Source organism: Athene noctua, chromosome 1 (genome assembly GCF_965140245.1).
Source record: "Athene noctua chromosome 1, bAthNoc1.hap1.1, whole genome shotgun sequence".
NCBI lineage: Eukaryota > Metazoa > Chordata > Aves > Strigiformes > Strigidae > Athene > Athene noctua.
In genome coordinates, this window is record NC_134037.1 from 6,873,918 (window position 1) to 6,893,092 (window position 19,175).

At 40.5% G+C, this 19,175-nt stretch overlaps 1 protein-coding gene across 1 annotated transcript; it reads left to right on the top strand.

Annotated features, from left to right (window-relative positions):
• The first annotated feature begins 1,736 nt into the window (after positions 1–1,736).
• On the top strand, positions 1,737–10,572 carry LOC141967627 (cytochrome P450 2K1-like). Its single transcript, XM_074921605.1, has 9 exons — positions 1,737–1,922; positions 3,733–3,895; positions 5,006–5,155; positions 5,439–5,599; positions 6,483–6,656; positions 7,258–7,399; positions 8,090–8,274; positions 8,464–8,605; positions 10,385–10,572. The coding sequence occupies exons 1-9, from the start codon at positions 1,737–1,739 to the stop codon at positions 10,570–10,572; spliced, it is 1,491 nt and encodes a 496-aa protein (XP_074777706.1).
• The last annotated feature ends 8,603 nt before the right edge of the window (positions 10,573–19,175 follow it).

Genomic DNA, 19,175 nt, shown 5'->3' on the forward strand with positions numbered 1-19,175 from the left:
TGTGCCACCTCTTAGGCCTCCCCAACTTCTTTCTCATACATCTCTGATGTAGCATCTTAGTCACAAGAAAAGTTGTCTTAGTCACAAGAATAAGTCTTTTTAGACTTCAGTGAGGCTTTTGATACTATCTACCATAAGATCCTCATAGACAAGTTGTTAATGTATGGGCTGGATGAGCAGAAGTGGGTTGAAAACTTGCTAAAAAGCCAGGTCCAGAGGCTAATGATCAGTTGTGTGAGGCCCAGTTGGAGGCCAGTAATTAGTGGGATACCCCAGGGGTCAGTACTGGATCCAGTCCTGTTTAATGTTTTCATTAATAATCTAGATCATGGGGCAGCATTTACCCTCAACAAGTTTGCTGATGGCACCAAACTGGGAGGGGTGGCTGATAAACCAGAATGTTGTGACACCATCTAGAGGTACCTCAGTAGGTTAGATAAATGGACTGACAGGAACCTCATGAAGTTAACAAGAAAGTCCTGCACCTCAGGAGGAACAACATCAGGCACCAGCACATGCTAAGGGGCCACCACCTGGAAAACAGCTTGACAGAAAAAGACTTGGTGGTCTCAGTGGACATCAAGTTCAATATGAGGTAACAATGTGCCATTGCCGCAAAGAAAGCTATAGGTATCCTGAAATGCATTAGGAGGAGTGTTGCCAGGAGGTCAAGGGAGGTGATCCTTCCCCTCAACTCAACACTGGTGAGGCCACACCTGGAGTGTTGTGTCCAGTTCTGGGATCCCCAGTACAAAAGAGATACGGACATACTGGAGAGAGTCCATCAAAGGGCCTCAGAGATGCTAAAGGGGGTGGAGCATCTCTTATATGAAGAAATACTGAAAGAGCTGTGACTGTTTAGTCCAGAGGAGAGAAGGCTCAGGAGGATCTTAGTATGTATAAACACTTGGGGGAAAGGTACAAAGACAGTCAGACTCTTTTCAGTGGTGCCCAGTGACAGGACAAGAGGCAACAGCCACAAATGGAAACACAGTAGGTTCCTTCCGAACATCAAGAAACACTTTCTTACTGTGAGAGTGACCAGGCACTGGCACAGCTTGCCCAGGGATGTTGTGGAGTCTCCCTCCTTGGAGATATTCAAAAGCCATCTGGACATAGTCTAGGGCAACTGGCTCTCAGTGGCCCTGCTTGAGCAGGTGGATTGGACCAGATGACTTCCAGAGGTCATTTCCAACCTCAAACATTTTGTGATTCTGTGGCTTGAAATTCCCAATTAATTCAATGGAAGCAAAACTATATCAATTCCTAAAGTGGTTTAAAAAAACTCAAATCTTTGTGCACTAATAACTTGGTTACTGATAGTCTGATTTCAGTTATCAGTGTATCAAGGCTGTGCCTGTACTAATGATGAAATATAACTACTCAATAATCTGAAGAACATGCAGAATTTATGACTTTTATGCCAAATACCAGGTCGGTGACCTGTTGTTCTTCATATTCTTGGACTTTCATGATTGGACAGTGAGCTACATGCTCACCCAGTCACACACTCTTAGCTAGCAAACATTTACTTGCCTCTGTACCATACTGAGGATTCATTAGCAAGCACAGAGGAAGAGAATAAAACCAGTCACCAATCACAATAAAAGCACACCCTTCACTGGAAAAGGGGTTTATGGACTAGTACAAGTGTCTCTCAGAATATTTTTGCAGGAGGACAGAGATTCAGAGTCCAGATTTTCTCTTTTCTGCAGCAAACACTTGGCTGAATAGAGATGGACTGGAGCAACTGCACCTCCATTGGTTTAGTGTTCATCCTGGCTTTTCTATACATTTTGAAAATAGGAGGTTTCTGGAACAACCACCGGAGAAAGAATTTTCCCCCAGGACCAAGAGCATTACCAATCATTGGAAATCTGCATTTGTTTGATTTGAAGAGACCCTACAGGACTTATCTACAGGTAGTCATTATCTTTTCTATTGGTGCCATAATTGCACATATCACCAAGCCCCATAGTCCACGATTTCAGAGAGTTTCTCCTAATGCACCTGATGTGTTGCGTGACCCTTAGCAGGGGACAGGAGATGGTTATTTGAGCAGGAATCTTTGAATGTAGCAAGATTTGTTTTTTACTGTAATACTTCCTCCATGCATCTAGGTTTCAGCCTTAAATAACTCTCAAATTAATAACAAGTGTTCACTTTATTGTTATAGCAATTTTTAGAATAAGGTAACTGAATAAGGAGGGATCCTGATATGTGATCTAACTCCCTCCACCTTCCACCGATTAATGTGTTCAGGAATGTGGCTGCAGCTTCCTGCCCTGACTGATTTAGCATCTCTCTTTCCTCCTGTCTTCTCCAAAAGCTGAAGATAACTACATACTCTTAATATTCAGGACCAACAGTTGCCAGAATACAAACCAAAGAACTAAGCAAATCAAAGTAATAAATATCTCGATTTTCTTCTAGTGTTTTCTTTACCTAGTTTATTGTAGGACTTTCCTGATTTTGAGTCAGAAGACTTCTATGAACCTGCTCTTTTCTTTGAGTTTTTTCTACTTAGACATTGAAATTGCACATCCTTCTTGCTGATCATTTTAAAAGGGATGTTTGCACGCACATATCTGTATATATGTTACATCTACATATCAAAAGACTGCTCAGATGGAAATGATCTGGAAGATCAGATCTGGAAAATCAGTGCAGCTATCCAATGCAGACTAATTGTGTTGGCAAAAGCAAGCTCCATCTCTTTTCAGGCTAACAGAACCAACATATCTCTGCTGTAATTCAGTGAATCCATTCTAATGAAGGAGGTTGGTTCTCTGACTTGAGCTTAGCTCAGAGTTTAATATTCACACATACTTAGCATGTAAATGCAACTGGAGATCATATGCTCATCCTGAGCATCACCACTGCAAGCAGTGGAAAGTCCCTATTGGAGAACATCCTTTGAAAAAATCATATTCTGCCCCAGCTACAGCAGCCTGGGATAACAGTATCACCATCAAAGAAGCTACTCTTAATCCAGGCAAGTCACTGCTGCTACATTATTTCATATAGTTGGCTGGACTTACTTACCAATTGCTGAACATTTTGCATATCGATGCCAAAGAGTTGCTTCTGTTTCCCTGTGCAAACACACTAGAAAATAAGTCAGGAAAAACCCCTCCTATTTTCAGGAGAATCAGGAACATTTAGCTACATGAAAATAAATCTGTCTGTACAAGCTAAATAGGTACCAACTTGGGCCAAACATGGTCTCTGAGACAGATTCGTGGTGGATGTAGCAATTTATTAAAAGTTAGAATTTACCTAATGCTTGATCCTGGCCCAGAAACAAATTGGGGTTTTTTGCAATAGTGGTAGCAAATGTTTGAACGGGTTTAGCCTGTAAAGAAAAGAAACACAATAGCATAGAGAGAGAGATCAGTGTGAACGCATGAATCAAGACCTGAATTTACAGGGGTTCCTGAGGGAAAGACAGAGATGTCAGCACAATCCCTGCCTGACTTGGGGTTTCAGCTAACACTTCTGCTCAGTTTAGCACAACGGGACTCCACTCCTGAATGTGCCATTTAGTCATTCACCATCATAATGTCTGGCACATTCACATTATTTAAATCAATTCCCTTTCTCTTTATTTAGGAAAATATTTAACATTTTAGTAACTTGGAGGTAGGACATGAAAATAGGGAGCACCGAAAAGGTGGTGAGTTTCTTTGTAAGCTGTAAAAGATGTAAATCACTGTTCTCTTCTTCTGGCAGCTGTCAAAAGTATATGGTCCAGTCTTCAGTGTGCAGATGGGGCAAAGGAAGATAGTAGTGATTTCTGGGTATAAAACAGTGAAGGAAGCTCTTGTAAACCATGCAGATGCATTTGCAGAGAGACCTAAAGTCCCAATCTTTGAAGATTTGACCAAAGGAAATGGTAAGTTTGTTTTATTTTTCCTTACCAGCTTGACTTATTAAAAAACTTTTTTCCCTACAGACAAAGCAGAAGCTGGCACATCATTTTAAATCAGAGATCGTATGAGGCATTGGAAATAGGGAGCAATCTAATTGAGTTCAGTGCATTTATTCAAATTTGAAACTGCTGACAGTGACAACAAAACAACCCTAACAGCAATAAGAACAGCAACAGATAATGGATAGTGTCACACTTTCAGGATCTTCCAGAGAAGGTGTTTCTAGCTCTCATGATACAGTTCTGAACTTCTGTTAGTTTGGGTTTATCATTAAACCTTCTTTTCCTGAAATGACTATTATACTGCTGCTCCTCATTTCAAGTGGTGAATAGTGCTTTTAAAACCTGAATGCAACAATAGAATGGAACACAGACAGAATTTGGGATTTATTATAATAAGGGAAATACTATATACTGACTGAGCTGGGTTTCCAAAGGAGAATTTCACAACCAAACTTCATTCTAAATTTCCATGAGAGTTTCATATTTATATCTCCAAAGAACCCTTGGACAAAATCAGGAATAATTCTGTGAACATTTGTGACGCTTTTGATCACATTATTGAATGTAAAATTTCTTTACACCTTATATTTTTCCTTGAAAACAATATAACTAAAGTAAGTAATTAATTACATGGTGCAACGATTTCAGTGAAAAAAAAAAAAAAAAAGATTGAGGAGGATTTAAGATGCTGCTTAAATTTTAAAGACATTTGTGCATGGTCAAGTTTCTCTTGCAGTCATCAGAGACATGAGATCTCAGTTCAACTCCATTTCCAAACTATGATGATCTGTGGTTTGAACTTGAATTTCCAATGCCCTCTTTCAGTGACAAATGTCTCTCAGAGATATACATTCTTCTTAAGATTTGACTAAATTACTCTTCAATAGTTTATCCTCCTTTTTTTGTGCAATAAATCTTTTGTTAAGGCCTGAAAATTCTTAATGGAAAGGTTTTTTTCCCTCAACCAGATGTAATGTAGCTTGTTTTCAAACTGACTGCTACTAGATACCTACATTATTTGTCTACACATTTAAAATCTTCTGCCGCCTTGAAATGTTCTCTTTGTGCCAGGGGTTGTTTTTGCTCGTGGGGAAAACTGGAAAGTGATGCGAAGATTTACTCTCACAACCTTACGGGACTTCGGAATGGGGAAAAGGGCCATTGAGGACCGCATTGTGGAGGAGTATAGGTATCTGGCAGATATCATTGGGTCACAAGAAGGTGGGTAGATGATTCATTCTGCAAACCTCTTGGGTTTTGTTCAAGTATCCAGAAGCTTGCCAGTAGCCTTGTCAAGTTCAGACATTTTTAAGAACTTCAGGCTGAACCAATTGGATGAATTTGGCTCCTCTGGCATTTTTGCGTCTTGGCATGGTATTCTAACATTGAATAATAATAATAGCAAGCAATCATAACAAATAAACAGCAATAATTAGTATTAAATTTACATTTACAAATTACATCACTTGCCACAATGTAATGTATTCTTTTGCTTGTTGTATAGGAAAGCCCTTTGACCTTAGTAAAATAATTAATGCAGCAGTTGCTAACATAATCGTGTCAATATTACTTGGAAACCGTTTTGACTACAAAGACTCCAGATTTGTGAGACTTATACAGCTGACCAACGAAAACATGAGGCTTGCCGGGAAACCTTTGGTTACGGTAATGATAAATGTTTTTATGTTGCTGTTTCACTGGATGCTATAGGAATGTAATAATACTGGTAGTCAATTGTTTCTATTAAACAGAAAAATCTGAGACTCTGAGAGATAATAGGCTTACAAGCACTTTCTGGGGCAAAACAAAGCTTGAGAGACAGTCTGAAAATCTCGAAAGCAACAATCAAACCCTCAGTCTCTCAAAAACATACTTAAGATTTAGTCTGAAGAGTGCTAAATCTGGACTGAAAAAAATCAGACCATGGAGTGCATGAACAGCAAGCTCAGCATTACCCAAAAAAATCGTTCACAGGTATAAAGTGACCAGGCAAAACAGTGCACGCTCAGAACAAGGGGCAGGAAGAAGCTATAGAGTATATGGTCTACCTGTGCAAGGAGCCCTGATACAAAATCTATTTTCCCATGCTTCTAGCGCAGTGAAATCTCTCAGTGAGTAATAAATACTCTCTGATACTCACATGCAATGGTGCCGCACACCAGATTCACTTCTACTCCTTTAGGCTTTGAAACCGGAAAAAAAAAAAAAAAAAAAAAAAAAAAAATAGCAGAAGAGCTGGCTAAAACATTAAAAAAGTTGCTGACCAACATTTTCATCTCCCTGGTGGCAAGTTGCAGGTGTTTGAGCCTGACATCTACACTACTCCTGCAAAACAGTAATTTGGGGCTGAGAGTTTTCCATGTATTCGGTGGTCCTTGATGGATATTCTACCATAAATTCATCCAGTCAGTTTTTGATGTTCTAAAGAACAAGATATTAAAGTTAAGTCTTTGTATCTGCAAAACAGGCACAATCTTATTAGTTTGTTTCTGTAGTCTTTTCAGACCTCTAGCTGGTGAATTCTCCTTAATGTCTTTTGCTCTTGTAGCTGTACAACATCTTCCCATACCTTGGATTCCTCCTAAGAGCTAACAAGAATCTGCTCCGAAACAGAAAAGAATTCCTTGATTATATACAAGTTACTTTTGTGGAACATCTCAACACCCTAGACAAAAATTTTCAAAGAAGTTTTATTGATGCTTTCCTGGTTAAACAGCAGGAGGTAACTGAATCTTTTCTCATTTATTCCAACTTTTATGGTTATATGAAGACATTTACGATTTCCTTTCCATCCTTATAATTACAGCTATGTTTCTTTAGGGAATCTATCTTTGACAAAACACATATAATGAACTGGTAGAGCTGAACAGATATTTCACCCTGCTGCAAACCCTTTTAATTAGCAAACATTTATCTTTATTTATGCTTCTTTTCAGACTGTATCAATATATTTACAGAGGCTGCATCTTTTTATCTGCTCTCTCTGTTGTCCTAGCCCTTCTAGCTCTTTCAAAAACAATGCATTACAGAACAAAAGTGTTCCCTGGTCTTTACTGGGATCCTTATTTGGGGTCTAATATATCTGAGTTACCTTCTCCACAGAGAAACCAGCTCTGAAGCTGGCTCCAGTAAATGCAGAGATCATGCAAAACATAAAACCTATGTCAACACTCTTTTCCAGGTACAAGTCTAAAGCTCTTTATCTTTCACACTTTTTTTAAAGATATAGGAGTTATTCCTTAGTAAATGTTTAGCTGCGTAACTTGCATTTTCACACGCAAAGCTTTAAGTTTTCATCCTTCTATTTCAACCACTTCTTTCAGGAGAAATCCACTACCAATGGGTATTTCCATAATGGCAACTTGATAGGCTTGGTGACCAATTTGTTTACCGCTGGTGTTGAGACAATTTCCACCACACTGAACTGGAGCTTTCTGCTGATGCTGAAGTACCCTGAAATTCAGAGTAAGTGGGTTTATGACAGATGTTGTTACACCCAGTGCATTGGGAACTGAAGGGGAACCTGGAGGGTCAACATATCTGTTAATACACTAAAAAACAAGATTTCCAGCTAATTATTGTCTAAGTATCACTGTGCCCTGTGACTCAGATCCAGTGAGGGGAACGCCAGTCAACCTACCAGTAGATTATAAACAGAGTTCATATGGGCCAGGTCCTTTGCTCAGTAATTAAAAAGAAGAAAGCTGTCCTCTGCTGGCCAATTAAATTGTTCCAGGTTTCCCTCAAAAACAAGCTGTTGATAAACCAAGGGCCTGTGCAGATGTTAAATGGACTGTACTGAGGCTTTAAATACCTGAGAAGATTCAGGGAACTGCTCTTTGTCTGACATCTCTATTCCAGTTTATAGTACAGGGTTGTTAGGAGTCATGTGGGGTTTTTGAGACATCTCTTGGTCAGAGCAAGAAATTTCAGGTAGAAGACAGGGCAGAAAAATACAAGTCTTTTGGTTTCTTATTGGTTAAGAAATAATCACTGTAGCTCTGTCCACCTCTGATTATTTCTGAAAGGAAAAAAGATTTTGGGAGAATTTACAGTTTTCACTCAAGGTCTTTTATACTTTACATCAGTAAAACACAGTATGTCTCAAGGACGAATGAGTCCTTGTCTCTTTTTTATAGCTGATTCTTTCCTCAGGAAAGGTCCAAGAAGAAATAGAGCAAGTGATAGGGTCAAACCCCCCCCGGATTGAGCATCGGACTCAGATGCCATATACAGATGCTGTCATCCATGAAGTTCAGAGATTCGCTAATATCCTGCCATTGGATTTGCCTCATGAGACTGCTGCCGATGTCACTCTCAACGGCTATTTCATTCCCAAGGTGAGATGCCTACAGGATCATTTCTTTCTGCATTCCTTCTTTCTCAAACCTGGTTAATGTGACAGACATGAACCCTCTAGTGAAGTCACATAACAGCTCCTTCTCCAGGCTGACAATCTTTAAGTCTCATTGCCGTTACTGCCACTACAATGTTTGCCCACAGATTAGTTCCACGGCCTTATTTTGCAGGGAACCTACATCATCCCCTTACTGACCTCTGTCCTGCAAGACAAATCGCAGTGGGAGAAACCGGACACGTTCTATCCTGAGCATTTTCTTGATGCCAATGGAAAATTTGTGAAGAAAGATGCTTTCATGCCTTTCTCAGCAGGTACCTTCTCTTTCCTATTTACTGCTGTTGCAAATACAGATCTTAGAAAAGAACTGCTTGTATCAGTGGGCTTTTTTGTTGGCCTCCACACTGACCTCTGCTCTTTTTTCATGGGACCATTTCACAACCCATATTTCCCAGATTTCTCGGGACACACCTCTGATACGAGACAGCACTCACAAATGTCTGCTAATTCCTCCAGCCTCTGGATGATGTTGGTTTCTCAGTTAGTATTCAGTGATTATAAATGAGAATTTATAGTGCCTTCTTAAATATAAGGGAAGTTTTCAGTCAATTCCATGATGGTTTAGATAACACATTTCTGCATTATAATCTGTAGCCCACAACTTCTCTATGGCCTGGGTTTCTTTGTCTCTGACTCTTACCATACCCAGCTGCATTGTCTATGACCACACACGGAGCACACAGGGGAGATGGCTTCTGTGTCTTTCCTGTTTCATTTTTGCATATCCCTTTTAAAAAGTCTCAAATAACGTCAGCTGGGATTAAAACTTCATATACTGTACCAATAGAGAGGAGCTGCCTTATATAAACCCCCAAAATTATGTGTAAAATCACAGAAAGGGGTTGCCTTTTGAGGCTTCCACAGAGCGTGGCGTTCACCTAAGCTTACACACCTGCACCATTTGCCAAAGCATGGGAGATTCTGACTGCCATGATGACTTCTCCTTCTCTGGCATTTCTCCTTGCTTTGCGGGCTCTGTCATTGCTCAGTTAAGTTCTATACTTCAGTCTCTGTCTAACTTGTCTATCATATCCACAACACACCGCATTTTTTTATAGACCCCATATGTGTATTTTCAATTCAGCATGATATTTGAATAAGGTTTTTTTCCTGTCATACTCATCATGCAACTTTTTTTTTTTTTTTTTCATAGAAGGACTTACGATACTTCCGATTCACGGTCTTTCTTTTTCTGATTTAAGTCTAGATGTCCTTGCTGAAAGCACATCCAGGGAATGTCAGGTCTGGGCATTCCCTGGAGGGCTTATTTCATAGCACAGCCATACCATAGCTCTTTATTTTCCACTTTCTGTCATACAAGGGAGTTAAAATCAAATCTTAGTTCAGGTTTCTGTTAGTTCTGGCCTCAAATTGTCATGCTCTGATTAATGGAGTTTACAAGCTGCTGAATTTGTCCATGACTGAAAAAAAAAATTATATTCACAGCACTTTTGAAGAAAGTCTTATATTGGGGGCTCCACAGAATATCTCCACCACCTTTCTCCTCAGTCCCACTCCAGGCAGCATTTGTGAGTTTCCAGGGTCTTTTCTGATAAGTTTTAATACAAAAAAGTGCCTGTGACTAGACTAATGAAGCCAAAGTCTAGACTAAACTAAACAAAATTGGTCTGGGATCCAAAAATTGAACCAAGTAGCAGAAAAATCTGAAAATGAAGAGAAATACAAATTTTCTTGAAAACTGGCATTAAGGAATTCAGATTGCATTTCCATATATTTCTCCCCAAATGCAAGCATTTAGACAAAGAAAAAAGAAAAAAAATCACCAGGTGACTTTATTATCATACCTCTGAAGATGAAGGATCCTCTCTCTCAGATGATTATTGAACTCAATACACTTTTAAGAGCTACTGTGTTCTTTATTCATATCTAGGATATGTTATTTCAGGTGTTCTGGATTCTCACTGATCTTCCTCTAAATCAAAGCTACTTGCTCAGAGGTTTTTTATTTCTTCCAACTGTTGAAGAAGCAGTTCCCACTGACTCTCTTATGACCATTCTGCATTTTGTTCCAGGGCGGAGGATCTGTGCCGGTGAGACTCTTGCCAAAATGGAGCTCTTCCTCTTCTTCACCAGTCTCCTGCAGAAGTTCACCTTCCACCCTCCCCCTGGAGTTTCTATCTCAGACCTGGACCTCAGCCCTGCTGTTTCATTTAACGTCATCCCCAAACCCTATAAAATATGTGCTGTAACACGTTCCTAGAGCTCTAATCAGCATTAAAAAAAACCCCACTTCTATATTAATTTTCCATTATATCTGCCTTAATTCTTTAGCCAAAATAATTCACAACATTACATCTCAATGACAGTTTTCAGTACTTCTAAAACAGAGTTGTTTATCTTTTTATTATTAATCAGGAGAAGGCAGAAGTAGATCAGAAGTGTGGACTAGTTGATGATTAATGGATTAACCTATTAGATCACCTAATCTGGGCTAAATAATACAGACTCTCAGCTTGCACAGTCTTACTTCAATTTTCGCCTCTTTGTTGAAAGCACATCCTCCAGAAACATGCTTAAGTCCAGGTTTCTCCAAAGAGACATATGGACCATGAAGTTGTGCCTAACTTTTACTACCCTGCTTAAAGATAAGCACTGCAGAGCCTCTGTGGTGAAGGTAGAATATTCAGAGCTTCAGGCCTTCAGAACAGAAGGGCTGTTTGATGTTGGCAGGATGATAGATAGGTTTGAAGCTGGGTTGGATGTACCAATGTTCCCCGATACCTCATTGCAGCTTCTCCCCTTGGCTCTTCTCCCTAATCCTTCCCATCTTCAGGAGCATTCAGTCCCTGCCTCTGGGCAGTGATCCGTGCTGACCCCCTGTGGTATGCCTTCAAGCTCAGCTTTTCTTAGATTGGTTATTTTACTTGGCACTAGAAGGACAATATTCCTTGTCCTGCCATTTCTCCTAAGAGTAGGTGTTGAAGAAGCAACTCATTCCTTCTCCTGAAAGGAGACACTCCTCTGAACATTCCCTTTCATTTGATCTCATTCCCTTGGTTTGGGAGGTTTCATATCAATGCTTCTCCATATGCCTTTGCCTCCCTACCCAGATAAGATTCTGATCATTAGGCTGCAAATAATTGAATAATTACAAGGGGATTCAATCCACTTTAAAGTTGATATACAGAGCACAATTCAATTGCTTGAAACTCAAGCCTCTGTCACCATTTCAGATACCCTGGGGTCTTTTGCTTAGCCTTCAGCTGCCAGGCTAGGGGGACAGGTCCAGTGCTATATAAGCCCCATGAGCCTATTTCAGGTAATGTAGATACTTCAAACATCTGTGAGTGTTCAAATGTAGATAGCCTGATAGACACCAATGATTAAAGACTCAAAAGTGAAATCAATATGAAAATCCAAAAATTACATGAGCGGTTGCATCATTTTTATTTTCAGGAGAAAGTTTGTCCTCCTCCTGAACTCTTCTAATGTAATAATTTCCTTTTAGTTTTAAGGAAAATTTTCACGAAGAAGTAGTAAACTCTCATTTAGATCTGTTTATTTCAGTTTCTGGATTCACAAAGGTGTTAGATAAAAAGATTTTTGTTTCCAAATTCCGGAGGCAAAAACTTATAAAATTTGTGTCTCTCCTACCTTCCAATCCAGGTGGCAGAGCAGGTGCAGGTGAAAACCTTGGCAAGATGAAGCTTTTCCTGTTCATTACAAGAGTCCTGAGAAAGTTCATATTCTTTCCTTCCCCTGGAGCATCCATTTCAGGCCTGAACACAGTAAGAAGCCCTAGCCTTTTAGTAGGCGGTTTAGGATCTGACCTATGACTTGAGGGTTTGAGCCTCTTTAGCCTAGTAGAAAGCGACAGGACAAGAGGAAATGGCCTCAAGTTGCGCCAGGGAAAGTTCAGACTAGATATTAGGAAGCATTTCTTTCCAGAAGGGGCTGTTGGGTGTTGGAATGGGCTGCCCAGGGAGGTGGTGGAGTCCCCATCCCTGGAGGGGTTGAAGAGTTGGGTCGATTTAGAGCTTAAGGATATGCAGTAGGTGGGAACTGTGCTAGGTGAACGGCTGGACTAGATGATCTCCAGGGTCCTTTCCAAACTAGATGATTATGTGATTCTGTGTGAAAGTCTTTTTTTTTTTTTGCAAATACATACATCCACACACTCCTGTGACCACAGAGGATTGTACAGGTGTAATGGTGACAGGAGTCTATTTTTTTTCTGCTTTTTGCAAACAATTATAAATGTCTCCAAATGAGTCCTTCAGCCTGGCTAATTTAAACAGTACATTTTTTTTCCAGTTCTAGTAGAGGACAGACCAGAAAACCAATGCCAAATGATGGTTAAATCTGTTGGATACAATAGCAGAACACTCCTACATATCTTCACGGTGCTTACTGAGCTGTCTGTCCTCATGGTGTTATCCCCCCTGAAGCACCAACTCTGCTAACTGTACAATCTCATTACTGGGTACCATTTTGTATCTTGAGGGGAACAACTTTAAAAAATCAGAGCTGCTGCACTGGAAGTTGTAGATACTCACAGCCTCTGTTGCTATTTAGCCCAAGGATCCTGTGAGAAAACCTGATGTAACTTACAGGACGTTTCCATTGCAATCTTATGTATGTCTGTCTTCTGAGCTAGGTTTGCACTTGGAGAAAGTGACACTTTTCATCAGTTAGATAATGTCTGTGAAAATTACTATTTAATTAGCTTTACCGGGAATAAAAATTATTTTTTCATTATCTGCCCCTGAATTTTAAATCTTAAAATCATTTATGAAAATATAGGAAGTTCCTCTGCAGGCAAGACATTCAAAAGGGAATCACTGTAGGAAAGGTATTAGAAGTTGGTGATCACATTTCGTTTTCTGAAGCTATTCCTTCTCGTATCATCATAGTACTCAAAACAGACCAGGTGTTTGCATTTCTTGCTCCCGTTGACCTTTAAGCAAAACACATTTATCTCAATTATATAAGACATCTAACTGAACAAGAAGTTTGGAATTTATCCTATAAATAAAGATTCTGAAGCCATAAGAATGTGATAATTGAAAGCATGATTGCAGTGTATGAAGAGAGCTGATACAATTGCACTGTGTTTTCCTGAGAGAGTTTCTGTATGTACAAATCAGCTAATCTTATCTAACCATCTCTGTACATATTGATTCACACTAACCTACTGAGACTGTTCCATCGACTTACCTTCCAATATAGAACCAGATCAAAATGGATTTTGTAGTCTTTTTTCAGCTTTAACATTTCAGAAGAAAACCACCTAGTTTAATCACTGTTTTTTCACTTGGCGGGTTGGAAACAAAGTGATGAAAATAAATGATTTTTTCATGAGCAAAACAGACTCCTATTCTTTACACTACTTCTTGCCAGGAGCTACCATCAGCCCTGAAAAGACTAAACCTCCATTTCTAGGTCTTTACTACTTCAGAAGAAGGTGGACATCATCTGAAAGAGGAAAATGCCAGATTGCTCATGAGTTATGGAACAGCTGCTTGATGTTTGCAGGATCACCAGGATGAACACTGCCACGGAGGCTGTAACTCCTCCAGGCAAGACCCACACACTTCAGAAGAAGGCAGAACCCAATAGTACCAGAAACACAACATTCATTCACATCTAATATTCACCCAAAAGATCCAGTTACAATCACAAGTTTACTTAGTCTGTTGATCTGCCCAGTTGCCTTGGACAGTTTGGACACACTAGTGTCAGACACACCAGCTGACTGAGTGCTTCCCAACCTGAGGAGAAACAGAAACTCTCCCCACATCACCTGACAATTGTATCTGTAAAGTGGCCATTTCCTCTTTAATCATTATTTCTCTCTCATTTCCCTGGTATTTTCTGCTGACCTTCTTCCAGTGATGAAAGGCCAATACTGCTACAAGTAAGACAAACAGCTCTGGAAATTTATTTCACTAAAACAGATGTTTCTGACACAGCCTACCATACGCAAAAAAAAAAAAAACAAAAAAAACAAAACAAACAAAAAAAAAACACTGTTGTGGACTTGTTACAGCAGATTGCTCCTCAGGAAAAACTTTAATCCAAGTTGACCTGAGTCCAGAGGGTCGTTAAGATTTTTCCTGAACACTCCGTAACTGGATAACCTCGGTAAATAAAGTATGCACCCACGGCAAATATCTGGTGCTTTTGTAATGAACTTTTTGTCTTGCTCTTAAACATTGCATAAATACTGTCTGCAAATTCCAGCTGGCAGAGGGCTCCCACCTCCTGGCAGCAGTAAAAGGAAGTTGACATTTTCTCAGAGCTGAAATAGCCCGAGGACAATACTGCTTCAAGCCTCTGTGTCTGCTCTCTCCCTGTAAGCAGCATGGGAGTTGAGGGGTACTCCTGGTTCAGGCCCAGAGCATCCTCGGGGAGTCACCCAGAGACGTCGCAGCTCATCGGCCAAGTGCTGGAGCAAAGAACATTATTGTTTACTGAGCAATCATGACAGGGTGCGTAGGGGACCCTTCCCTCACAAAACATGATGATGGTCATCTCTTCTCTATGCACTTATTGATTGTCCTGACTTTTCTATTGACTCTGAAGAATAAAAAGTGTTTGGAATAGACATTGCAGAGAGAATTTTCCCCAGACAAAAGTCTTTACACATCACTGGAAACCTGCTCATCAAAGATCAGAAGGGGCCCTCCTAGATATTGCTAGTGTAAACCTTATATTTCTTCCTGCTGTCCCACCATGCAGTCAATGATAATTTGTGGTGTGCTCTGTCTAAACTTCAATCCAGGTGCAGAATAGCATGTATTAAACCAATATCCACCTAAAAGTGCTATAGGAGGAAAACTTCAGATACTACATTATTCATTCTCTTTCCTGTAGATTCCTTTATCAAGCCACCATATAATTTCTCATTTCTCTCAAAAAATATTTTTGGCAATTAAAAGGGATCACCTATGAAGCATTCATATCATTTTGGGACTAATATACAAAGTATGACCAGAAAAGAAGGAGTTATGGATAGGCACAAGATCATGTATGCCTCTGTGAGAATCTGTTGCAAGTACATCAAAATCGCAGAATCACAAAATCCTATAGGTTGGAAAAGACCTTGAAGATTATCCAGTCCAACCATTAACCTAACATTGACGGTTCCCAGCTACACCAGATCCCTCAGCGCTGTGTCGACTCTACTCTTAAACCCCTCCAGGGATGGGGACTCCACCAACTCCCTGGGCAGCCCATTCCAACACCCAACAACCCCTTCTGGAAAGAAATGCTTCCTAATAGACAGTCTAAAATGTCTACACTGTGGCCACGGCCTTCTCCAGTACTGAGTCTATAGACCCCAGTATGTCACTTTTTCTTTGATGAATGGAAAGCCATCTTCTCTTCACATGGCAGAGGGCTCCTCATGCTCTTCCATTAACTGAATACTTCTAGGAGTAGGTGAAGATAAATCCACTTACATGAGAATTTCAAGTTCTTCTCATCAATATCTTTCTGAAGGCAAGAAGATAGAAGCAGCAGAACTTGTATTAGTGCTTCAGTGAGTTCCCTCCACTGACTATACATTGAGGCTTTTCAACCAAAAAGTCAGTCTTGTCTGAACTGATCCTGCTCTTATTTGCCTCAGCAGCCTGAAATGCTGCCTTTCATATGGCAGGATCCTACATAGCATGACCACCTCAGGCTCTGTGCTGGGGTACCTCTGTTTTATCAGATGGTTATTTAGTGTCTTCAAGTCAAACAACCACTGGATGTAGTTACCTGGAAATTATTCCCCCTCTTGATAAATATAGAATCTCCACAGCTTTTGTAAAAATGGTCTAATTGGGCTGAATGAGAGAGAATCTAGAGGTAGACATCTGGCCCTACCAAAGGCAATGGCAGAATTTACCTGGAATTGAAAAAGACAAGGATTATAATCTTGATATATTCCATTATTCTAAAATACTGAGCTGCCTTAAACCCAGATTGGTGTTTGAATCAGGAGTGTATCCATCTGTGCCCCTGCTCACACACTAACAAAGCACTATCATTTCCTGCATTCCCACTTCTCTGTGGTCTTGCAGACATTCTCTTTGCATGCTAATAACCCCCTCCTGCCAGGAATCCTTGCTTTGCTCAAAAAATATATTCAGTTTTTAAAATTTGGTGAAGTAGAATCATAGCTTGGTTTTCTGAAATGAAAGCTGCCAGCCCTGTGTGAGTGATTCAGATACACGTGTTTCAAATGGAAGTGCACATACAAGTGACATTCTGATATTTACTGTAGTATGAACCTCAGAAAGCTAAACCAATAATGGAATCTTTAAATATCAGTAAATTAAATGCCTCAATCCACCTTTTTTGTCCTTCTTTTAGAAAATTGTGTCATTTTTTTAAGTCCAGGTGATAATTCAAAATCCTTTGTGCCTTAAAAGGCTACGTGCCTCCTGTGCTCCAGGCATAGATTTAGCAAGAGGCGGTGCCTTCCACTAGTACTATCCTGTCAGGTACACACTGCAAGTCAAGTAACCCTGGAGTCAGCCCATGAATATGTCCAGCATCATCTTCTCAAAAACCGGCAGGCATCCAGTCCTGTACCACTCTGGTCCTTGCAAAGGTCTGTGTACATAAACTTACCTTTCTCATTCACCTGAGCAGTTGTTAGTTAACCCATTAGATCACACTGTTAGTGATGCCAAAAGATGTAAGGAGGAAAACTATCAGGCCAATCAGTTGAGTACTATGTGAAGCTTTGAAACTGCATAAAGCCAGAACTCATATTATTTGAATTTTTAGCAGCTTGACAGCTGTTGTTCAGAGTCTCCCTGGCAGTTTTTTGGCCAGCGATGCGCCACTGGTACGCTTCTAGTCCACATTATCTGAAACAAGGGAGATCTGAGTGACAGTGTTGACGTAAATCAAGCCAGTAGCTTAGAGGACAGGCAAACCTTGGAAGAAGCAACAGCCTCTTCGGTATTAACCAATACTTGAATCTGTGTAGGATGCACTTTTTCCTCTCTTGCTTTCTATAATACACCTCCTGGGCGTATGCTGTCTGCATTAAACCTTCACAGCAACTTTTATATAGTACTAAGGACACCCTTATGTCAGTACCAGAAGATATAGGTAGAAAATATAGTGAACAAGCCAACATTTCCTCCCCAGACACTTAAGAAACTTTCAGTGGGCTTACTTCTCTAAGGTCCTTCCCCTGAAGCTCGCGGTTCATTTTCTCAGGTAGGGAGACTGACTTAACCTTGTTTCTCCAACAGATTAGCCCCTCAAATATTCTTTCCGTTCCCCCCACGGCTTGTCTCTTTCTCTCTTTTGCTCTGTTCCCCAGACAAATTCAGGAACAAATCTGCACACCTTTATAGGGTCCCCTTCCACCACCTGGACTCTGTTCTGCCTTTGTCTGTCCTCCATTCTGCTCTCCTTCCTTTGCCAGACAGGACTGCCAAAACTGGTTCTCACTCAGGCTTTCGTTTATCTCCTTGTCAAAAGGAAATAGAACTCCTTTTATTCTGGACCTGACTCCTATGAGGTGCTGTAATCATTCCCCCTTGCAGTTCAGTAGATAAACATGAGGCTAAGTATTTAATGACGGACTCCTTTCAGGTCTGTGAGGAACCTTACTAGCATCGCTAGGTACCCGTTTGCACAGAGATACCCACAATATACAATACACATAGCAAATTCCCCAGAAAGCAGCACCTGTAGACAAACATCCCTTTCACAGTCACATCTTGCTTCCAGTCGCACCCATTCAAATCCAAAAGGTGAAACCGTGGTGCAAAACTGTAATGCCAATAGATTCGCAGGCTCAACAGGACCACAGAATAATTCAGGTTGGAGGGGACTGCAGAAGGCCAAAGAATCAACCAGAAGGTGAGACCAGACTGCTCAGGGCTTTATCCAATCTGATTTTGAATCCAGATGGATCTAAATACAGTTTTGGACATACGTAGGTGTAACAGAAAGCACAGTACCTCTCTGGGTCAAAGTTAAATGCCAAGATGGTATAATAAGCCTCCCACTATTCTATTTTGAAGAAGAGATCTGATTTTGATACATTTCTCAGGCTGAGAGCCAGGCTCTTCGCATGAGCTTGCATGGCATGATGCTTATTGCTCTACCTTGCCATGAGCAGAAGGCACCGGTGCAGTGGAAGCAGTCTCCACAACAGTGACAAATTGCTCACAAGGCAAATTATCATCAGAAGACCACCCCTGCATTACCACTTTGCTTTTCTCTGGGGATGTACTGGAAAATTGACATGCTATAACATGGAAAGCTAAGAAACACTGACTAAGTAACAAAGGCTAGTAATCCTTAAAATGTAAAAGAGAATCGGGGTAGTGGACCAGATACGCTGTGAAACAAGTGTTCTCCCATTTTAAACTATCTTCTGCAAGGTGCTGGAAGAGGTGGTCCAGACTAGTAATTTGTACAATACCAGGAACCAACACTGGAATCAACTGCCTTAATTAGCAAAGGACAGTGACGTCCAGCAAGAAAAACATTCAGATCTGCTCTTCGCACGCTGGTGTCAGCAGTACCTCAAGCCACATGCTGTTATTATAGTTAAAAACACATGCAACTGGCAGGATTCAACTACAAATTCAGACATATAAATTTATGTGTCTGAATATAAGTGTCTATATGTGCCCTTGTGACTTCTGTCTAGATCTTGAGCGTTGTTTGAGATGCTTGTGGTGGGTTGGCCCAGGCTGGATGCCATGTGCCCACCAAAGCTGCTCTGCCACTTCCCCTCCTCAGCTGGAAAAGGGAGAGAAAAAATATAATGAAAATCTCGTGGGCTGAGATAAGGACAGAGGGACATGATTCACCAGTTACTGTCACAGGCAAAATAGACTT

Excerpts from the sequence above, each read along its gene's own strand:
- LOC141967627 (XM_074921605.1), top strand. The coding sequence starts at position 1,737 with ATGGACTGGAGCAACTGCACCTCCATTGGTTTAGTGTTCATCCTGGCT. Across the intron at positions 8,275-8,463 it reads ACGGCTATTTCATTCCCAAG|GGAACCTACATCATCCCCTT; the intron begins GTGAGATGCCTA and ends CTTATTTTGCAG. Across the intron at positions 8,606-10,384 it reads TTTCATGCCTTTCTCAGCAG|GGCGGAGGATCTGTGCCGGT; the intron begins GTACCTTCTCTT and ends ATTTTGTTCCAG.